The 18,453-nt window shown below is 40.0% G+C and overlaps 1 protein-coding gene across 2 annotated transcripts in view; it reads left to right on the top strand.

Annotated features, from left to right (window-relative positions):
* Nucleotides 1-711: 711 nt before the first annotated feature.
* PRPS2 (phosphoribosyl pyrophosphate synthetase 2) overlaps nt 712-18,453 on the top strand; it is a 26,231-nt gene continuing 8,489 nt past the window's right edge. Inside the window, exons 1-4 of one of the 2 annotated variants that reach the window (XM_026047243.1) lie at nt 712-881; nt 11,377-11,560; nt 14,118-14,138; nt 17,535-17,633. In XM_026047243.1, coding sequence (XP_025903028.1) covers nt 760-881; nt 11,377-11,560; nt 14,118-14,138; nt 17,535-17,633 — 426 coding nt within the window. In that variant the 5' untranslated portion in view covers nt 712-759. The remainder of the gene's footprint in view (nt 882-11,376; nt 11,561-14,117; nt 14,139-17,534; nt 17,634-18,453) is intronic. The other variant, XM_026047250.1, reaches the window with a different exon arrangement.

The raw sequence follows: 18,453 nt of genomic DNA, 5'->3' as shown, positions 1-18,453 counted from the left end.
TTAGCTGACAAAAAAATACTTTGATAGGACTTTCTCTAAAGCTGTCAGTAGATTTCAACTGCAGATCAMCGGAGTTTAGCTGATTGCGAATAATCCACCTGACACGACATCAATCAGCAATTGCTCAAGTCCCTGCTCTAGGTCTAACACTGAAAAATTGAGGTGATCCTCCAGTTATTGACCCAATCTTTGTTAGTTCTATGCATAAGCCTGTAGTTACTACAGCTAAAACTCCTTCTTCGCACGTGTTGAGTTTTCTGCCAGCGCTTTGTACGCAGGGCCAATTTCTAAGCAACGTAGAAGAAAAATGAAGGGTGCAGATGGAGACGACTGTGGTTACCCAGGGACAGCTGCGGCTGGTGAAGCTAATTACATGCCCTAATTAGGTGTCGTTAAGCAAATATACCTAGCATACACCTAATACAGCTAGTTCTAGTGCCTAGTGACTGCCGAGTGCCCCCTGAACGAGCCGCTGACACCGGCGCCTCTCCAGGAGGGCAGCGGCCGCCCGGGGGCYGCGGGCGGGCACGGGACACGGGACACGAGGCAGCAGGACAGGCGCTCCCAACGGCCGCCGCTAACGGCCGCCGCTAACGGTCGCGGCGCCCCGCCCCGCCCCGCGGCGCGGAGGGGAGGGGAGGGGCGGGGCGGGGCGGGCCGGCCCCTCTTACTTGAGCGGGCGCCGCGGCGGCGGYGGTGCCGCGCGCGCCCATCCGTGCCCGCTCTCGTGTCCCTTTCCTCAGCCCTGTCCCTCCCRCCATGCCCAACATCGTGCTCTTCAGCGGCAGCTCCCACCAGGACCTGTCGCAGCGCGTGGCCGACCGCCTGGGGCTGGAGCTGGGCAAAGTGGTCACCAAGAAGTTCAGCAACCAGGAGACCAGGTGCGCGGGACCGCCCCCGCCGCGCGCTCCTCGAGCCGCACGCGCATCAGCGTTGGGCGCGGGCGGGAGCCCTGACGCYCGGCGTTGGGCGCGGGGGAACGGCGGGAGGCGCCCCAGATTTGGGTATTTTCCCCCGTTATTTAAAATACAGTGACAAGCGCGTGCTCGTGCTGCTGCTTTTCGGTGCGGGTGTGTAAGGCTATCACCTGGTCCTGAAAACCAGGTTCCTGACAGCAAATTGCTCGCCCATCCCCGAGATCCYTGTGTGTTTGGATTGCTTATTCTTGCAGCTCTTGCTCTGACTCTCCCCAACAAGCATGTTGTCACAGCTTCCCTGAAAGGTTAATATGCTGTGCTCGAAAGCTGCCCTTGGAAAGCCTTGCCTCCTGTTCAGCCCACCTCTTCGTGTTCTTAATTTAACTGCTCTCGTTCTSGTTATCCTTACTGATGTCCCCATGAGCCCTTTTCCTTAGTGTTTGTACTGTCAAATGTTTGCACGCCGTTGCTCTCTTCTATTCATTCCTGATTAACTGAGGGTTTAAATCTCCCCTCAAGCCTTTCCAGCCGCATAATCATTTTATTACTCCTTGATCTTTTTTGCTGCATGATAAAATTTAATTTGCATCCTTGGTTGCATGATTGTCTTGCAAACTTGCGGATTTTTTGTTTGTTTTCAGGATCCATGATTTTTAACACTTCTGCTTGCTGTGTTAAACAGAACTTCTTTGATTTAGATTTCCTCCAAAGCAGAGGCTTATTTCCAGAAGTGTGTATATTTATTTTAAGATGTGAATTATTTAAATTCTAGGCTTCAGCATAGAATATGCTCTTCTGTCATTCCACCTATTTAAAAAAATGTATATTTTTGTTGTGAAAAATAAGCCTCTTCCATTAAATAAGYAGCTGGTAGTGACTGCAGAAAATCAGTCAGTGGTTTGGCCAGCCTGGAGGTGGCAGTTCACTTTCTTAGGCGAGCAGGGGTGTAATGTGGCATAGATATCATGAGGGGAGCAGTCATCTRAAAACTGTTTCTGCTTCTGTTGCAACACTGCCAGGCTGACATGTGTCTTTTCCTCCTCTCCCCTAACTTAAAATACCTTAGCACTTAAAACCTTAACTGTTTTTTTTCTTCTGTGCAACTTTATTTCAGAATCTCAAAATGCATGCATTTCTCCTTACTTCACCTCAGCAAAAAAGCTTTTTTTCGCTTTATCTAAATATTAAGCGGATATTCTTTTTAATATTCTCAGCAACTTATTTGTGGATAGTGCCCCACAAAACTTTGTAGACTTTTTTCCCCTTAATAGAAAATTCAATACTAATAGAAAATTCAATATTAATGGGAGATTTCCTACAATTTGAAATTAAAGTATACCAGAATTCAATGTGATATTTAAGATGCAGTGGTCATTTTTGAGACATCTGGATCTTTTGTCTGCAAAGTAGGGAAGTTTCCTCATTATATAAGCTTTTTTTTGTTTGTAAAGATAATCCAGTACAGTGGTGTTTTTTGGGTTTTTGTTTGTTTTTTTCATTTACGAAGTTCATAAGTAAGGGTTTTGGTATCATGAAACATTTTAAGTATTGCAGAAAGCTAGAATTCAATAGTTAAAATAGTCGAAGAACCTTAAACCTTARCCTTCCTAGTGTCACTCTGGCAAAAACCCTGTACAAATAGATAAGCCTGGGTCTGAGGGTCAACAAACTCTTTCTTTGTCATATCTGTTAAGTTAGCAAGTTACAGAGAAGATTCACCTTTTGTTTAAAAACTGTTTTGCTCTTTGCTTCTTTCTCTTGAACATAATTATATTTATGTGTAAATTGATAAATATGTACATCCCTAGGCTTAAATATTTTTTCAGAGAAGTCCTAACAGGAAGTCACCACTTAGCTGAGAGTAGCAGTTGATCTTGTTTGCAGAATAGAATGGCAAAGATTCATTAAATATTTTGTATTCTATTGCAACTGAAATGGCCTTTAGGCTTCATTCACAATTCTCAGCAGGTCTAAGTGTTCTTGAAGGATTAGAATTATTCCTTTAAGTTTAGCTAGGGATAGGAACAATCCTGACAAGAAATGAGGTTAAATGGGCTGGTATGTGGAAAACTCCTGGAAAAAGAGTTGGAAATCCTTCTTATTTTAATTGATACTAGCAGTCAGTATCTCATATCTGGCAATATCACAGTTCTCTTGCTTGTAGGTATTCAGTGCCTACAAGTAGGCTTATAACTGAGAAATAACTATGTCTATGCTTGCATGAAATGTGGTGAGATTGCTGTTAGACTTGATCTACCTCACTCACCATTTTTTTTTTTTTTTTCTGGAAAGAATATGGAAGAATAGTTCCTTCGTCTGACTATTAGAGTCAACCTTCCCTTACCAAAGCAATGAGAGCCCCTAAATGTCTGGTTGTAGAAGGTAACTGTTTACTAACTGCCTAGTATTCTAAATAGTGCATCAACTGAGTGTGCATGCTCACCGCAGTGTTCCCAGTAAGGGGTTTGGGCTGCAGCACCTTCTCACTTACCCATTGAAACTGAGAGTGTTGTCTCAGGGGATCGTGGCGCTGCCTCTTTGCATCTACCCAAGCAATGGACAGCTCAGTTTGGCAGGGAGGAATGGAAGACCATAAGCTGGTATAACCTGTTGCWGCCTTAGTGTTGGAAAACTAAAACATGCAGATGGAAAACAGAAGTGTGTATGTGTGTATATATATATGCGCATATCTCTCTATATAATTTTTATATATATTTTTATATATGTCTCTGTGGATAAAATGAAGTGCTTCCATATGAAGCAATTCACAAAATTGTCTCCAAATACCCTTTTGTGACACAATTTAAGATTTCTTAGGGATAAGTTTGTGGGGAAAAAAAAATGTTTATTACTTAAATATCTCGTATGCTCTCTATTGGCCACTTATTTCTGTACTTGAAATAATTGTTTATATTGGGAGTCCTAGATTTCATCCTCAAACACAGCTCTGTACTGGTGAAAGAGTATCCTCCTATCAGTCTCTCATGGAAGCTCCCTAGTTTTTTTTCTAGTTGGAGTCACTTTTCTGTACCTGCAGCAAGCTGTCAGAACAAATCATTTCCTAAGATTTGGGAGGGGAGGAATTGAAGGTTTGCCTGGAACGTGTGAATGTGGAGGCAGTTGATCTGTAGCCTTATTTAACTGCTGAAGTTGGGGTAGTTCAGAAATGCCAATGTAAGTGTATGTAGTAGAGCTTTTGTAGAGGAAGATGTGCTGGCTGCAAGGACACATTGCCTGCTCTGTGGGAAATGGATATCCCCCACAAACAGCCTGGCTTCMTTTAGGAAGGACTAACACCTGAAAACATATAATTCAGCCTAACACAGTAATGTTTGAACTTAAATTTGGGGAGTTAGTTACATTCACAGAATCACAGAATGTTTAAGGTTGGAAGGGACCTCTAGAGATCTAGTCCAACCTTCCTGCTCAAGCAGGGACACCCTAGAGCATGTGGCACAGGGTGGCATCCAGGCAGGTTTTGAAGACCTCCGGAGAAGGAGACTGCACAACCTCCCTGAGCAGCCTGTTCCACTGCTCTGTCACCCTAACAGTAAAGAAATTTCTCCTCACATGGGGATGGAATTTCCTGTGTTTCAGCTTCCACACATTGCCCCTTGTTCTCTCACTGGCCACCACTGAGAAGAGCTTGGCCCCTTCTTCCCTACATTGTCCCTTCATGAACTTACACATGTTATTCAGATCCCCTCTCAGCCTTCTCTTCTCCAGGCTAAACAGGCCCAACTCAGTCTGTCCTCGTACAAGAGATGCTCTAGTCCCTTAATCATCTTTGTTGCTCTCCGTTGRACCCTCTCTAGAAGCTCCATGTCCCTCTTATACTGAGGAGCCCAGAACTGCACTGAGTATTCCAGGTGTGGCCTCACCAGAGCCGAGGAGAGGGCCAGGATCCCCTTCCGTGACCTGCTGGCAACACTAATTCCTAATGTTATCATTCCTAATGGCAACATTAATTCCTATGTTTTTCTATTTCATAGAAAATAGGGTAAATAAAAAAGGTTTTTCTAAAAAATAATGGGGGGGAGGGGGAAATCAAACTTAAAAACTCCGTCAGCCTGATGTAGTAGGGATTCGTAAGTCAAAGGAGGAAGTTTTTCATCATTGGGCCATAACATCTTCCCCACATCTCCCCTACAGTGCCTCCAGCTCCATGCTTCTACTGCAGCTGCTGTGTCTCTAAGACAAGACTTTGCTCTTTTTCATCTGCCCCTTCCCTGGGGCTTCGGGCTGCCTACTCTGACTGAAGCCTTTGTGCTGCTTGCAAGCCTAGCCCTGGAGAAAGCAAGCTCAAGTGGTCAGCTGATGGGCACACAGGACGCTCTGGGCCATGAGGACTCTTTGTGTTGCCCAGATGATTCGCATCTGCGGTTGTCCCACTCTGCTGGGGGCAGCACAATTGCCTCGCTCCCTGCCCTTATGCTACCATGAGCAGAGTGAGGTTGGAGAAACAGATTTTACCAATATGGTCGTGTAGGGCACTTTTTTTTTTGGATTGCTTATGCTGTGTTTTTTTTTAAATGATGTGATTTCTATCTATGACAAATACATTTTTTTATCATATTATTAATGGATCTGAATTCTGAGTCCCAAAATTACTTCAGTGCTTTTGTTTTGATTTGCACTTTATTGATACTACTGTATACTTCTTAAAGTACATGCCAAGCACTTGAAATATGTCAATAAAGCTGACCCATGAGAGTAATTCCTGATGAACCTGTATGTACTTAGATGTAGGGTTTAGTGCTAAGCCTTTGAGGAAACCCTGCACACACACAGACTTGTTAGACTTTTTCGCAGTTTCTGAGGGTTCCTTCTCCATTGGATGCGTTCTGGACGGAGATGCTGAAGTGGTGGTGTTTTCCTGCTACAGCAGCAGGCTCTGTGCCTAAATTGAGAGTAAGATTATTTCCTGGGCTCATGGCACTTGCTTTGTTGGTGCCTGGTGTTAGGACAGCCAGAGCTGTAAATGAAGATCCAGCTGGGACTTGACCTTGGTGCTGTTAGTCAAAATGAAAGTGCCTGGAGTTGAGAAGACCTGAGTGCCAGGAGATGTTGGGTACCTAGAAACCTGCAGTAAAAATGGCACATTTGGAGGTTGTGTGGTGTTCGTCTGGTTTTGTTTTTAGTTATTATGTGTAGTACAGATGAAGGGAAGGAGCAGCAAAATWGCAAGGAAGGAGGAGACCCTGGGATTCCCCTTTCCCTGCCCTAGCCTGCCCTGGTAATTGTGTTACCTGTGTTACAGGTGGCTTAAAAGTTACCTGTGTTAATCTGTGGCTTAAAAGACTTGACTTTTAGGTGCTATTTCTGATGTGATCTTGGTATTGAGGAGCACAGTGYGCCTTTCTGAAATCCAGTCTGGTGTCCTGCGGGAGAGTATCTCCCTAGAGCCTCTACCAAAACCAGCCAGACTGAACTATCCCTATGGAGCTCCACAGTCCTGTAGCTGCCTTTGGCATCCTAACAGTTGAAGTTCATCTCTGCTCTACTGTTTGGTCCAGTCACATTTGCCACTAGCCATATAAATGGACCTTAAGGACCGCGTTAGAACAGGTGTGKGGATATTAGTGTTCAGGGAGATGTCCTGTGAAAGCTGCTCGAGGCCATGCACCTTCCTGACTTTCCCTTGCTGAAATTCCGATGGTTGTTCGGGGGCCACTTGAACTTGCCRTGCTGGGGTTTGCTTGCTGTATTTCCCCAGTTCTGCATACAGCTTCCTGAGCTCATCCAGGGTAGATGTCCAGTAGAACAGACCCAAAATGCTTCGTTTTGTGAAGCTGCTTTTTCAGTATTCTTGTAACCATTTTGTTGTATAACATCATGGTAATTGAARTATTTGCCCAGTAAGTTGGAGACCTTAAGTTAAATGCCTTACTCTGCACAAATTTGTTCCCAAGTGTAAGAGTTCAAACACACCCCTCTGCTTAGCACTTTCTATTGGCTGTTTTTTGATGATCTGCAAATTCAGCACGTGCGTGTATGTTTGTTTCATCATTTGTGAGATATTGATTTTCTCTGCACATAGTATGAGGACTCTAGCCTCCAAGTTTTGGCTTCTTCTCTGGGTACTGGAAGTATCTGAAATGAAGAATAAAGCTGAAAATACTAAATAAAGTACCTAAATAAAACTTTCTGTAAGCACGGCCGCAAACTTCATTCATTATCAGTTTGTTTATTTTTAAAGGGACATGGAACCCTTTAAATATATGATTTTAACTGCATCCTGTTCATAGACTTAGCTGTGGTTCTGTGGAACCACTTTAGTGTAGTTCTTCATACTTATTTCACTGCTTTCCCACACTTATTTTTTTTTCTGAGTTAAGATATACTTATTTAAAATTCCCCTTGCTATCAATTGTTAGTAATTGCCATAAATTTAGTATCATAAAAGGCCAAGGCTACTATTATTCCTGACTTGAAAGTTTTGCCTAAAGATTGTATGCTTCAGCCTTTTATTTAAATGTCTTTATAATGTAAGTTGTTCTTGAACTTTATCCTTAATTGATAATAATTAGTCTGTCTGAAGTTCTAGATATTGAAGCTCTTCAGTCAGCCATTGCAAGTTCAACACTCACACTGGTTTTTCATCATGTTCTGTCTTGCACATCTTAACCATCCAACATYACATGGACCACAGATCTCAAGTAAATGGATGAAATTTAAAGCTGATTACTTTTGAAGGCTGTTAATTTCTACAATGCTTACCGTAAAAGCTGTATGGTTTGGAGCTTTTAATGGACAGCTGTTGTTGACTCTTCTCGAGCAAGAAGTTTAAATAAACTCTTGCCAAATAGCTGAATTTGATAAAGTTGCATAAAACAAGCAGAGCTTGTAATCTTGTTCCTGTGTCCTTCCGCTGTGTCCTCACTGTACAATGTTGTTTAAACAAAAATCTCAAATGGATTGATTAGTTAATTTGATTGCGATACAGGTGGCCTAAATTGTATCTTTGTAGTAGTACTGCTGAACTTTGGAAAGGYAAATGAGGTGAAATACTAATCTGTTGCATGACCATCACTAGTTGATTGTAAGAGCTTTGTGCAATAATTACATTATGTGCTTCTCTGGTACCTCTAATTCGATTATTCTAGAGTGCTATGCAAATATTAATTTAAGCTTGATTCATTTCAGTTTGCAGATAGTGTCTTTGTTCACCACATACTTGCAGTCTGTGATCAGATAGTTGCATAGACATAGCATGTATTATTCACATGCATGTGTACCAGTGCTGTATGTCCTGTCCTGGGAAGCAAGACCATAACATTTTAATGAATGCCAAGGGCGAAAGGAGTACCGTTTTCATTTTCTAAGGTGCTAGCGAGATGGAAAAAGTAATGGCAAGCCCAAGAGGGGCGGGGGGGGGGGAAAGTAATTAGTGACCATGGGAGAATCACCACTTCAGGTCCCTCATGTTAACCAGAACTATATTCATCTCAAAATATACCTTGGCTTTTTGAAACCTGTTATTTCTTAGTGGGGTGCTTAAAAATGGCAGTTTTAAGAAGAAAACAAATCTCTGTGTTATAATTAAATATTGCCAAAGCCCTGGAACCAGCTGCCCAGGGAGGTAGTGGAGTCTTCTTCTCTGGAGGTCTTCAGGACCTCCTGGATGCCACCCTGGGCTCTAGGTGAKCTTGTGTGTGCAGGGAGGTTGGACTACACGATCTCTAGAGGTYCCTTTTGACCTTAAGGATTCTGTGATTCTATGATTATGTATATATTGAACGTTAAGGTGGTGGATTTTTGCCTTTCATCAAAGCTTTTTTCCTATTATGTAATGCATGTATGAAATGGTCTTTCTTTTTCTTTCTTCCAAGTACTAAAACCTTGTACTGCCCTCCTGTGTCACTCCAACAATACTCGCTCCCAGAAATTGACAATATCGCTTTTTAGGCCTCATTTTTTCATTGAAGTATTGAGTGATTCCTATATTACTTTCAGGAACAAAAATGTCACTTCATAGGCCAGAGTTGAAAGAAATGCCACAGAGCTCCTGCATGTGCTAATGGATAGATGCCTTATACTGAGCTAGATTTATATGTCCAGGAAAAAAAAAAAAAAAAAGAAAGATTTGTTACTTTTGTTGTTCTTTTCCTCTGGAAAACAGAACTCCTAACCCCAATATGAGAGCTAATTTTTAGTGCTTCTTATTACGGTTAACAAATTGTTCCCGTTATCGGCCATGCTTAGAGCTTTGCTGAACTGCAGTGGTGTTGGCCAAAATTTCTTTTCAGTTCCTAAAAGAAAAAYAAACTAAGAAAAAAAATAAATTTGACAAATATTCATAAACAGTCTTATCTGAATAAATTCGTTGTTCTCATCAAAAAAAGCAGATGGGACAAGGAAGCAATATTTGGGTAAYCACATCTTTCTGCTTGGATGGAGGTCTCAAAGACTTGCTAGGATTAACCCTGTGATACCTGAAAGCAGCACTGTCTCTGACTGAGTCAGTCTCAGAGAGATCCTTTTGCCTACTAAATATTTTTCTTTACTTGAGGAAATCTTGCTGGTAACTTTATTTGGGTGGGGAAAAAAATACTTGCTCTGAGTTTGCAGAACAGGGGATGCTGAGAGCACAGGGATTTGTTTTTCCTTCTGTTTTCCTGGTGGCTGTTCTGATGGTAGGAATGTAATATAAAAGCACTATTTGAAGGAAAACAAGTCTGATGAGGCAAAAAGTAGGGAGATGGAAGATGTATGTTAGTGCAGACAGCAAGCCTGAGACCAGGTGTGAGGACGAAAGATGGGAAGTTGAATAGGGGATTGGAGGGAGAAAGAATTAAGCAAGACAGGAGCAACTAATATGAGAAGGAATAAATACATCTACATAGGAGGACATGGTCAAGTAGCCAGGAGAAAGATGAAACAAATTTAATTAGGAAGCTGGAAGTATTAAGGTTGGAAAGTGAGTCCCTCGGGTCATAGCAGTGCTTAGTGAAGAGCACTAGTGAGAGAAAGTGAAAAAAATTTGCTTATCTAGTGCCTGCTGCATCTGGCTTACAGCATTTTCTTTAATTGCATGCTCACATACGTTTTCCACCAGACTTATTCCTTCACAGTTCAGCATGAAACTGCACATTGCCCAATGAGGGAGAAACAAAATTAAGCTGCTCATTAAGTTGGCCCAGTCTGTTCTGTGTAATTGAATTTTATTCTGCTGTGCACACCTTCAAAGTGAGGACAGTTCTGTCTGGGACAGGTACCTCTTGACAGTTTTCAAAAGGTAACTGGTGGTACTGCCCTCAACTSTCCTGATGGGACTGCCTCTACTGCTTGTGCATCATTCAAATGTACATAAGCAGTTGATTCTTTTTTGTGTTTTGTAGCTACACAAAACGACAGCTTCTTACATAGTGCCCTGGAAGCTGATGAGCTACAGCTCTTCGGCCTAGAAAAGATTTCAGTGTTGAAGGAGCATCAGATAAACTGTTTCCTACTCCATCTGGGCCACATGGATGGTTTCTAGCTAGAATCTCTGGCTTATCTGTGGCTTGGGTGAAGGTGCAACCTTTCAAATGAGAACTGAAGATATCTTAGCCCTTAGTTCATCAGACAGACTTAATAGAGGATGGGTTTAAATGCTCCCKTTGCCCTGTGAGAATCGGTTAAAATGCACCATTTGCCTTGTGATTCAGGAAGACTGCTTTTCTCGTTCATTTTATTAACCATTTTTTCCTGAATCCATGTCTGTAGCTTCTGTAAGTTTTGAGTTAATAGCTGTGGGTGTGACTCAACAGTATATTTCTCACACTTGGATCTAGAATGAAGAGAAAAAAATCCACATATTTGCTCTAATTTTCATATTTATTTTGAGCTATATTTTACTCTGAATTCTATAGTGTTGATGTTAATGTGTAACGCGTAAATATGATGCAAGACAGCGATGAGTACCAAAATTTACTTTGAAATCTGTGATAGCCTCTAAAATTAATTTATTCTATCTTAAACGACCAAGCTATGTAAGCTGGGTTAGAACAATTAGCACAGCATGTGAGAAATCTTGGGTGAAGTGTTGGTGAACTTTTTTTTTAATTGAAATCATGATGTCTTTGTACAATCTTGACCAGACTTCTGCCTGGCTCTTTGCTGCTGCTGTCTTCTAAAATGCAGTAGCTTCTTGAATTTAATTTTTTCTTCTGTAATTAGTTCCTGTAATTATTTAGGTAGATTCTTTTACATGTTAGGATATCATAACTCTCCATGGGGCATAGAATACCTCAACTGAAGCACCAAAAAAAAAAAAGCTCTATGTAGACTGAAGTCAACTGCTTTGTTTTGAAGTAAACTGTGTCAAGGGGAGACTTTTACCAAATCAGGGTAAAAGAATCCCAAATGAGGATAAAACTATGAAAGTTTTTTGGCCAAAACAGKTTTTTTCCTATTCTTTAATAACTCTCTTCCAGTAACTATTGTGATTAAATGTCTGTGTCTCTTACTTTTTCAGTGTAGAGATTGGTGAAAGTGTGAGAGGAGAAGATGTGTACATCATCCAGAGTGGCTGTGGAGAGATTAATGACAATTTAATGGAACTACTCATCATGATCAATGCCTGCAAGATTGCATCATCCTCCAGAGTGACTGCAGTAATTCCGTGTTTTCCATATGCCAGGCAAGATAAGAAAGACAAGGTAGGTAAGATGTGTTTCATTATAAAAAGCATATGTTTCTAAGGTCTCTTTTTTTCAGCTTGTTCCCTTGAAGCTTTTGGAGATAAAATACGTTTTCATAAACATTTAAATGACAGTTAAGACTCTTTTAACATATTTGTCTCTATATTCAAGTATTGAATTACAACTTTTCTAAAGAAATGGAGACAATAAATGAGTTTGCACTTATTTTGACTTTTATAAGTAGGTACATGTGTGCAGTATATTTTGGAGTACCTTGCTGGCACCTAGTACCTAACTTGGTGAAGCTCTTTCTTGCTTTGTCAACTTTTTTCCTCTTTTTTTCTCTTTTTTTTAAATATCACTATTTTTAATTAATATAATAGCACAGAATAAAATCCTTATATTGAAATTTTATTTAATAAAAATAAAGTCACATTATCTGTAGTAAAGATTGACATACTGACATAATGTAGTGGCATAATGTCAGTACACAATGACATTATTGACATAATGCAGTGAAAGTAAAGGGCAAGAATCACTCTGGCATTTTAGTGCTTTTTCTCTAAATTTGGGATTCTACAAGTGATACATGCAACAATTCTGCTGGATTGATGGTTCAGTAACCCTTCCTTATTGACAAGTAAGTTTGAAAAATCTAGTTCTATATTTTTTTAAATCAATCTCTAGTACATATATGTGAAAGCCTTATGGTACATGAGTGTTACTTCTGCCAAACTAAATTGAAAAGAACTGCAAGTTATGACATACAGATTTAAATATCAGATTGCAAATGTCGTCTCTTTCAGAAATTGTCCCACTCCAGTACTTGCTATAGATTGACTGCTCCCTCCCTTCCCCCCTTGCACTTTGAGCACTGAACAAAGCATTCTTAAAGTCCTGTTAGGTTTTGATTGTTAATTTTTTTCTTATTATTTTTATATAAAATAAAACAGGATTGWTAATGGCCATAGACTATAAAAATAGTAGAGAACAACAAAATATGCTGTCATTGATATGCGATCAAGGAGAACAAGATTGAATACGCCCAAAGTTTTCTTTCAAGGACTGTAGCCTCTGTAATACAACATTATTATTATTATTATTAAAACTTTCAAAAACTCTATTTAGGACATGAATAGTAGCTCCCTCTCCTTTGCCTACATCTTCTGGAACTTTGGCTATTCTTTTGTATCAAATAATGCTCTGTCTTGACTAGAAAGCTGGAAAGGGTTTTATCAAAAGAGCTTGCAGAGAGAGTAATAAGCACTTTTGAAGGCTAAGGAAAGTATCTTGCTCCTGAAGATGTTTGATTTCCAAATTCATATTTGCAGATTTTGCTGGACCCCAATACAAACGCTTGGTGTGAGAAAAGAATGAGTATGTCCCAAGTTTACTGTGCTTCTAGGAAATATCAAGTGCACCAAAAATTAAGATAATAGACTTCCAAGAGACCCTTGAAACCTATGGGAGGAAGGTCCAGCATTTTTGGCAATGCCATCCTGAAGTTAGACAGCACAGAAAAGTAAATAAGACACTTGGACTCTAAGCATTGTTCCATTCCAGACTTGTCTTTGGGTGCTGCTGTGTTCTGCAATTCTAGGCAAGCTAATTCATTTTTTTCCCTTTTAACCCCTATTTTGCAATTGCAAAAGATGTTTGCCATCTCTGGAAAATAACCTTGGTAGTTGACCTCTGTGTTGCAAAATAAACTATACTGTAGCTGTTGACACTGGGCAGCTCATTAACAGGGAGAGCCTTCCTCYCGCTGTTCCATTGCAACACATCAGCTGGTCTTTGACCCATGTTGGATGCCTRAGACTTGTGTGCTGCCGGAAATGTCAGAAAAGTGCCAGCCATTTTCTTACTACGAATGTACGCAGATTTCTCTTTCTGCTGAAAGATCTTGCTGCAGTTGCTTGAATACAAAGTGAGGCAGCATAATCCGCTGTTTAACAGTAGAATTTAACATTCAGCCCATTTARTTCTTTGTAGATGAGTCCTTTCTGCGGATAGGTCACCTTATTCATGCCTCTGTTGCACTAATGGTCACTAAAAACAGCCAAACAGTGTAAGTGTTCTTGATATAGGTAAAAGGGGCTTTTGGCAAAACATCTAGGCTGAGTAAGCCCTGTGTAATCCGCTCTGGACACTTTAGTACTAAACCTAGAGTGGCTCTAAGTGAGTTAGCTTTGACTTTGAGTGTTAGCAATAGATGTAGCAGGTCAGTAGAAAGATTCATGCAAGCTCTTCTCCTGGTTATAAAGAAAGAAGCAAAGGTTTAAAAAAAAAAAAGACAAGAATCCTAGGAGAGTTGGTTAACTGACTTGGACATAATCAAGTGCTGTCATAAGCTAGAATGATTCTGATACACAAGCTAATTTAAAATTAGCTCAAGTGTCTGTGCTTTGGCTATATTTGCAAGTTTATGCATCCTCTAACTATATTTACCTTCAAAGCCTTGGGCAAGATACATTTATGTAGGATGCTGTAAAGATGTCTTTGAGATAATTAGAAGTATAGTGAAGGGTGAGGTTTGGTTCCACAGCTTACGTAACTTTGTTTTTTTGATTTGTAGAAGGGAGCCGTGGAGCGTTGGGTAGGTATTCTTATTCTTCTTTATTTAACATTTTTAATCTAACAGTAAGAATTTCCATTAAGGTGACCTTAAAGGGTGAGACTTAATGGGTTACATCATAGATACCTAAGCCATGACAGTAATTCTGTGGAATAATTTGCWAATAGAAAACTCCTTGATTTTTAGTTGAAATTTTATTTGCACATTCAAGATAATGGCTGTCAATTTCTGAGGCTTCAAAGCATATCTCAATTTCAAAATGAGAAATTTGAGGTAATAAATTAGTGAATATTCAGTATCAGTAAACTTCAGAACTGGCTTTCTTGACAGTGAAAGTTCCAGTCAAATGTTTGTGGTTTCTTGAATGATATATATTTTTGGTTCAGTATGCATTTGATGCATTTCGAGCAAAACAATATATTAAGATACTTAAAGATATTGCCAACTTCAGCTTTCAGCTATGTATTGTTTGCATAGTTGTTCTTATGAGGTCATTTTTACTAGCTTTATGTATTCCCTCCCAACCTCTAGTGATTTTAAGAATTGCTAATAATTTTGTAACATACTGTAAAGATGAAATCTTTATATAATTATTGTTATATGTGTGGGGGAAATTTGCATAGAAACTAAAAACCTCAGTAATTACTTCAATTTATTTTCTGTACATAATCTAATGTTGTATTTCACACTGATAATTCCGAATAATCTCAAATTGTGTCAAAGAATGGAACAATGAATATAGTGAATCTTCTTGTATTCCTGYCTCTGAGAAGCAAACATCACAAAGTCAAAGAAAACCTTCAGTTCTTGTCTACCTTTGTCCTCTGAGTTTCTCAATTAGAGGCTAGATTGAGGTTTTCTTGAAGTTTATTTGAAAAATCAACTTGGATTATGTTGCAGCACAAAACTTTTCTCCCTTTCTTTTTAAGCAATCAAATCTTAAATCTTTTTTTGAGCATGATTATTTTAATGGGCAATTTTATGTGGAGGAAGCTTGGATAGCCAAAAACTTCATTTGTCTTAATCTACTATTAGCCCATTCTTGAGAAACAGGTATTGCTGTTTGGCTATCTTTCCTTTCAAGACCCTCTGTCCACCATCACGTAGGCAATCTGTGATGTGCCTGTCTACTAAAACAAGCTACCTAGTGGTAAAACCTTGAAGTTTTTCTTTCTGGTAAGTCAGCCTGCAAGGGCCAGCAGCTGAAAGAAGTACCAACTGGTAAAGTATACATTAGTACTTGATGCAGGAATTTTTTTTTATGTGATAGTGATACCCATGATATGGAGCACATGATAAGTTTACTGGTATTTTTGTTGAAAAGAAATGGAGGGGAAAAAAATAAGTGAAATTCATGAGGCCAGAAGGAGTGAAAATGTAAATGACATTCTGGGAAGGGTCTTTTTTTGCTGTGACAGTGAGGCTGAACTTGTTACCGCTCCCACTTAGCTGTTTTATTCCCCCCACCCACACACCACTTTTTGGCTTCCTTAGCTGACTGCTGCGGCTTCAGTGTGCAGCCCAAGAGAAAGTTTGGGAAATGTATTGACTGGAGGCAAGGAATGGGAGAACAAAGTGAACAAATCTCTGCCTCCAGYTGCATTTGTCAGTTTAGCTTAACTAACCTCAGAAATTGCTGATGAAAGAACATCATGGTAGAGTCAAAAGATGAGGAATTGCATCTTTATTTTGCTGGATGTTACCAGAGACTTGAGAATATGTTGAGGGCTAGCCCAGTCCACATTGAACTGCTACAATGACCTGAAGCAACTGGGATCTTGGACAGAACAAATTACAAGTTTACTAAGAATAAAAGTATGCAGAAAGCTTTGGCACACTTGCATCTTACAGAGCTGAGCATCAATGAAGACTGGGGAAGTCCTCACAGCTCGGAAATAGACTTCCCTCATGAGGCTGTAAGGACTTCAAAAACCTTACGGAAGCTGCCTGCATGTGAACTGGAGATATATGGAAATTGCAAATGGCTGTATGCATAATCTCCCCTCTTTGACTTGCATAAGATGCATCAATTTTGTGCAAAATGCACATACAAATGCATAGGAGCTTTCTAAATGAAGAGGTTAATGATTTTTTTTAATGAAATATACTGAGCTATTGCACTCTTTCGGAGTGTGTTGACATTTCACGGGTTGAAACAGGGAAGGGTTGAATTTCTAACTAAATCCTCAAATGCTTTGAGGAAAATGTCTGTGCTGTAGCCATACCTGGATACTGGCATAGCATCCAGGTTAAAATGGCAATGGTTCATGTTATTGTAGATTTTGCCCTTAAGATAATTTTTACAAATTGTGAGGTACTTTGTAAAATTATGTAGGAGTTCCTAGAAGACTAAGTGAAGAGTTTTAATGAAAATATCTAGGAGGAGAAAACACCTTGTTAACAAAACCAAACACCAGCAGTGAGATGGAACCTCTGCATTGGTTCTGCTTCTGTGCTAACAGTACTGCTGGTGGTTATTCATATTTAGTGGTTGGTAAAAAGAAAACAGGAAATTTAGTTTAGCATGTCCATTACAGACAAAGCAGAGGGTGGCACAGCTTTCTTTACAAAGCTACAGAGTCTCAAAGGGCTCTACAGAGCTCTTTGCTCAGGAAAAACAGAGTTCAGAAAACTTGTAAGCTATTCTGCAGTCATGCTGTAACACTGCTCATTTTGCATCTTTTGTCAGATGAAAAGTGCACTAGATATTGCACTTAACTGCGCTAACTACTCTTTTGTTCTTCCTCTGCTTCTACTTTCCTGTTTTCTGCATTCCCRTTCTCTCTTCCGCTTCCCTCCCTCTCTCCCCTCAGAAGTCTAGATTTCTAATTGTCTAACTACTAAATCCTAATTGGCAAAACGAATAGTCTTCTACTCCTGTCTAGATGAATCTGTTACAAGTCTTACTGTATCATGAAGAAATATTTGATAATAACTTYGTTGTAAGCAGTGGTTTTTAAAAGTAAAGTCCACCATGCCTTCCYTCATATTTAACACTGTTTTTTTGGGAATAGGATAGTTGCCTGAGAATCGGATATTAATGTATGAATTGAAGGTTAGAGAAATGAAGACTGTCTGGCCTTGATATAGAGAAGCAAGTTAAAAAAAAAAAAAAATCAAAGTAAAGAATTGGAAAACTTTATCCACAACAGATAATTTTTTTTGGGGGGGAGGGGGGAGGAGGGGAGTGTCAGGCATAATTAGCTAGGCTGTGCAAGCTTATTCAGATGCTCCAAAATGTTTCACTGACTTTCAAAACCCTGATAGCAAAATTTGCTGTTGACAGGCTGGTTTGGTCACAAATTTTGGAGTACATTGTACTAAATAGCAAATAAGCTAAAGGAAAATACAGCAAATTTTCTGACTCTCTATATCTAGTAAATATTAAAATGTGAATGTTTGTGCTTTATTCCTTAGAGTCGTGCTCCAATCTCTGCAAAACTTGTTGCCAACATGCTGTCAGTTGCAGGAGCTGACCATATCATCACTATGGACTTGCACGCTTCTCAGATACAGGTAATTGTGTGTTCTTTGTGATGGCAGGTAGGAAGGTCTATTGAATTAATATGAAAGGCTAGTGCTAATTGTTTGGTGTTTTTGGTTTTTTTTTTTTCTTGTTTTAAAAGGCAATGTTCAGAAGCGCAATTTTCAGGATCTAGAGAAAGCTTTGATTGCTTCTCTGCTGGTTTCTATTTTTTTTTTTTTTTTTTTTAAATGTCAGCCTTGATCTTATAGGGTGATTTTTTTGCAGGCACTTTAGACACTTTTGAGTGGTTTTTCTCTCTCCCTGTCCCCAAGGATTTGCCAAACCTGAGTGTATTAGAGGTCCTGGAACATAAACTCTGCCCTTGGAGGACCTAAAGGGGAGTGGATGTCTCTCTTTAATTCTGCCCTAGATAAAATGTTGTTGGTTCATCTAAGTGGACAATATTCCCAGACAATATTTTCTCCAGAGAAACGGAGGTGGAGGCTGGAAACCCTTATCTGGCTTCACTGCTGAATCCAGCAAATGAGAATAGACAGAGGCTGTGGTTCTCACATGCACTTCTTTCAAGATACCTTGCTTTTTCTAGAAAATACCTTCTCTTTAAGTTCTGCCATTATTTTGAATCAGAATTTCAAGTAATGCTAGATTGTCGGTCCTCRGTCSGGTCCTGTTCAACTTATTCATTAACAACCTGGATGAAGGGCTGGAGTGCTCCCTCAGCAAGTTTGCTGATGATACCAAACTGGGAGGAGTAGCTGATAGCCCTGAGGACTGTGCTGCCATCCAGAGGGACCTGGACAGACTGGAGGACTGGGTGGTTAAAAACCTTATGAGGTTCAACAGGGGCAA

The sequence above is a fragment of the Nothoprocta perdicaria genome, unplaced genomic scaffold (assembly GCF_003342845.1).
Source record: "Nothoprocta perdicaria isolate Ctin4 unplaced genomic scaffold, notPer1 scaffold_109, whole genome shotgun sequence".
Classification (NCBI taxonomy): domain Eukaryota; kingdom Metazoa; phylum Chordata; class Aves; order Tinamiformes; family Tinamidae; genus Nothoprocta; species Nothoprocta perdicaria.
This window is presented reverse-complemented; position numbering and strand designations above follow the sequence as displayed.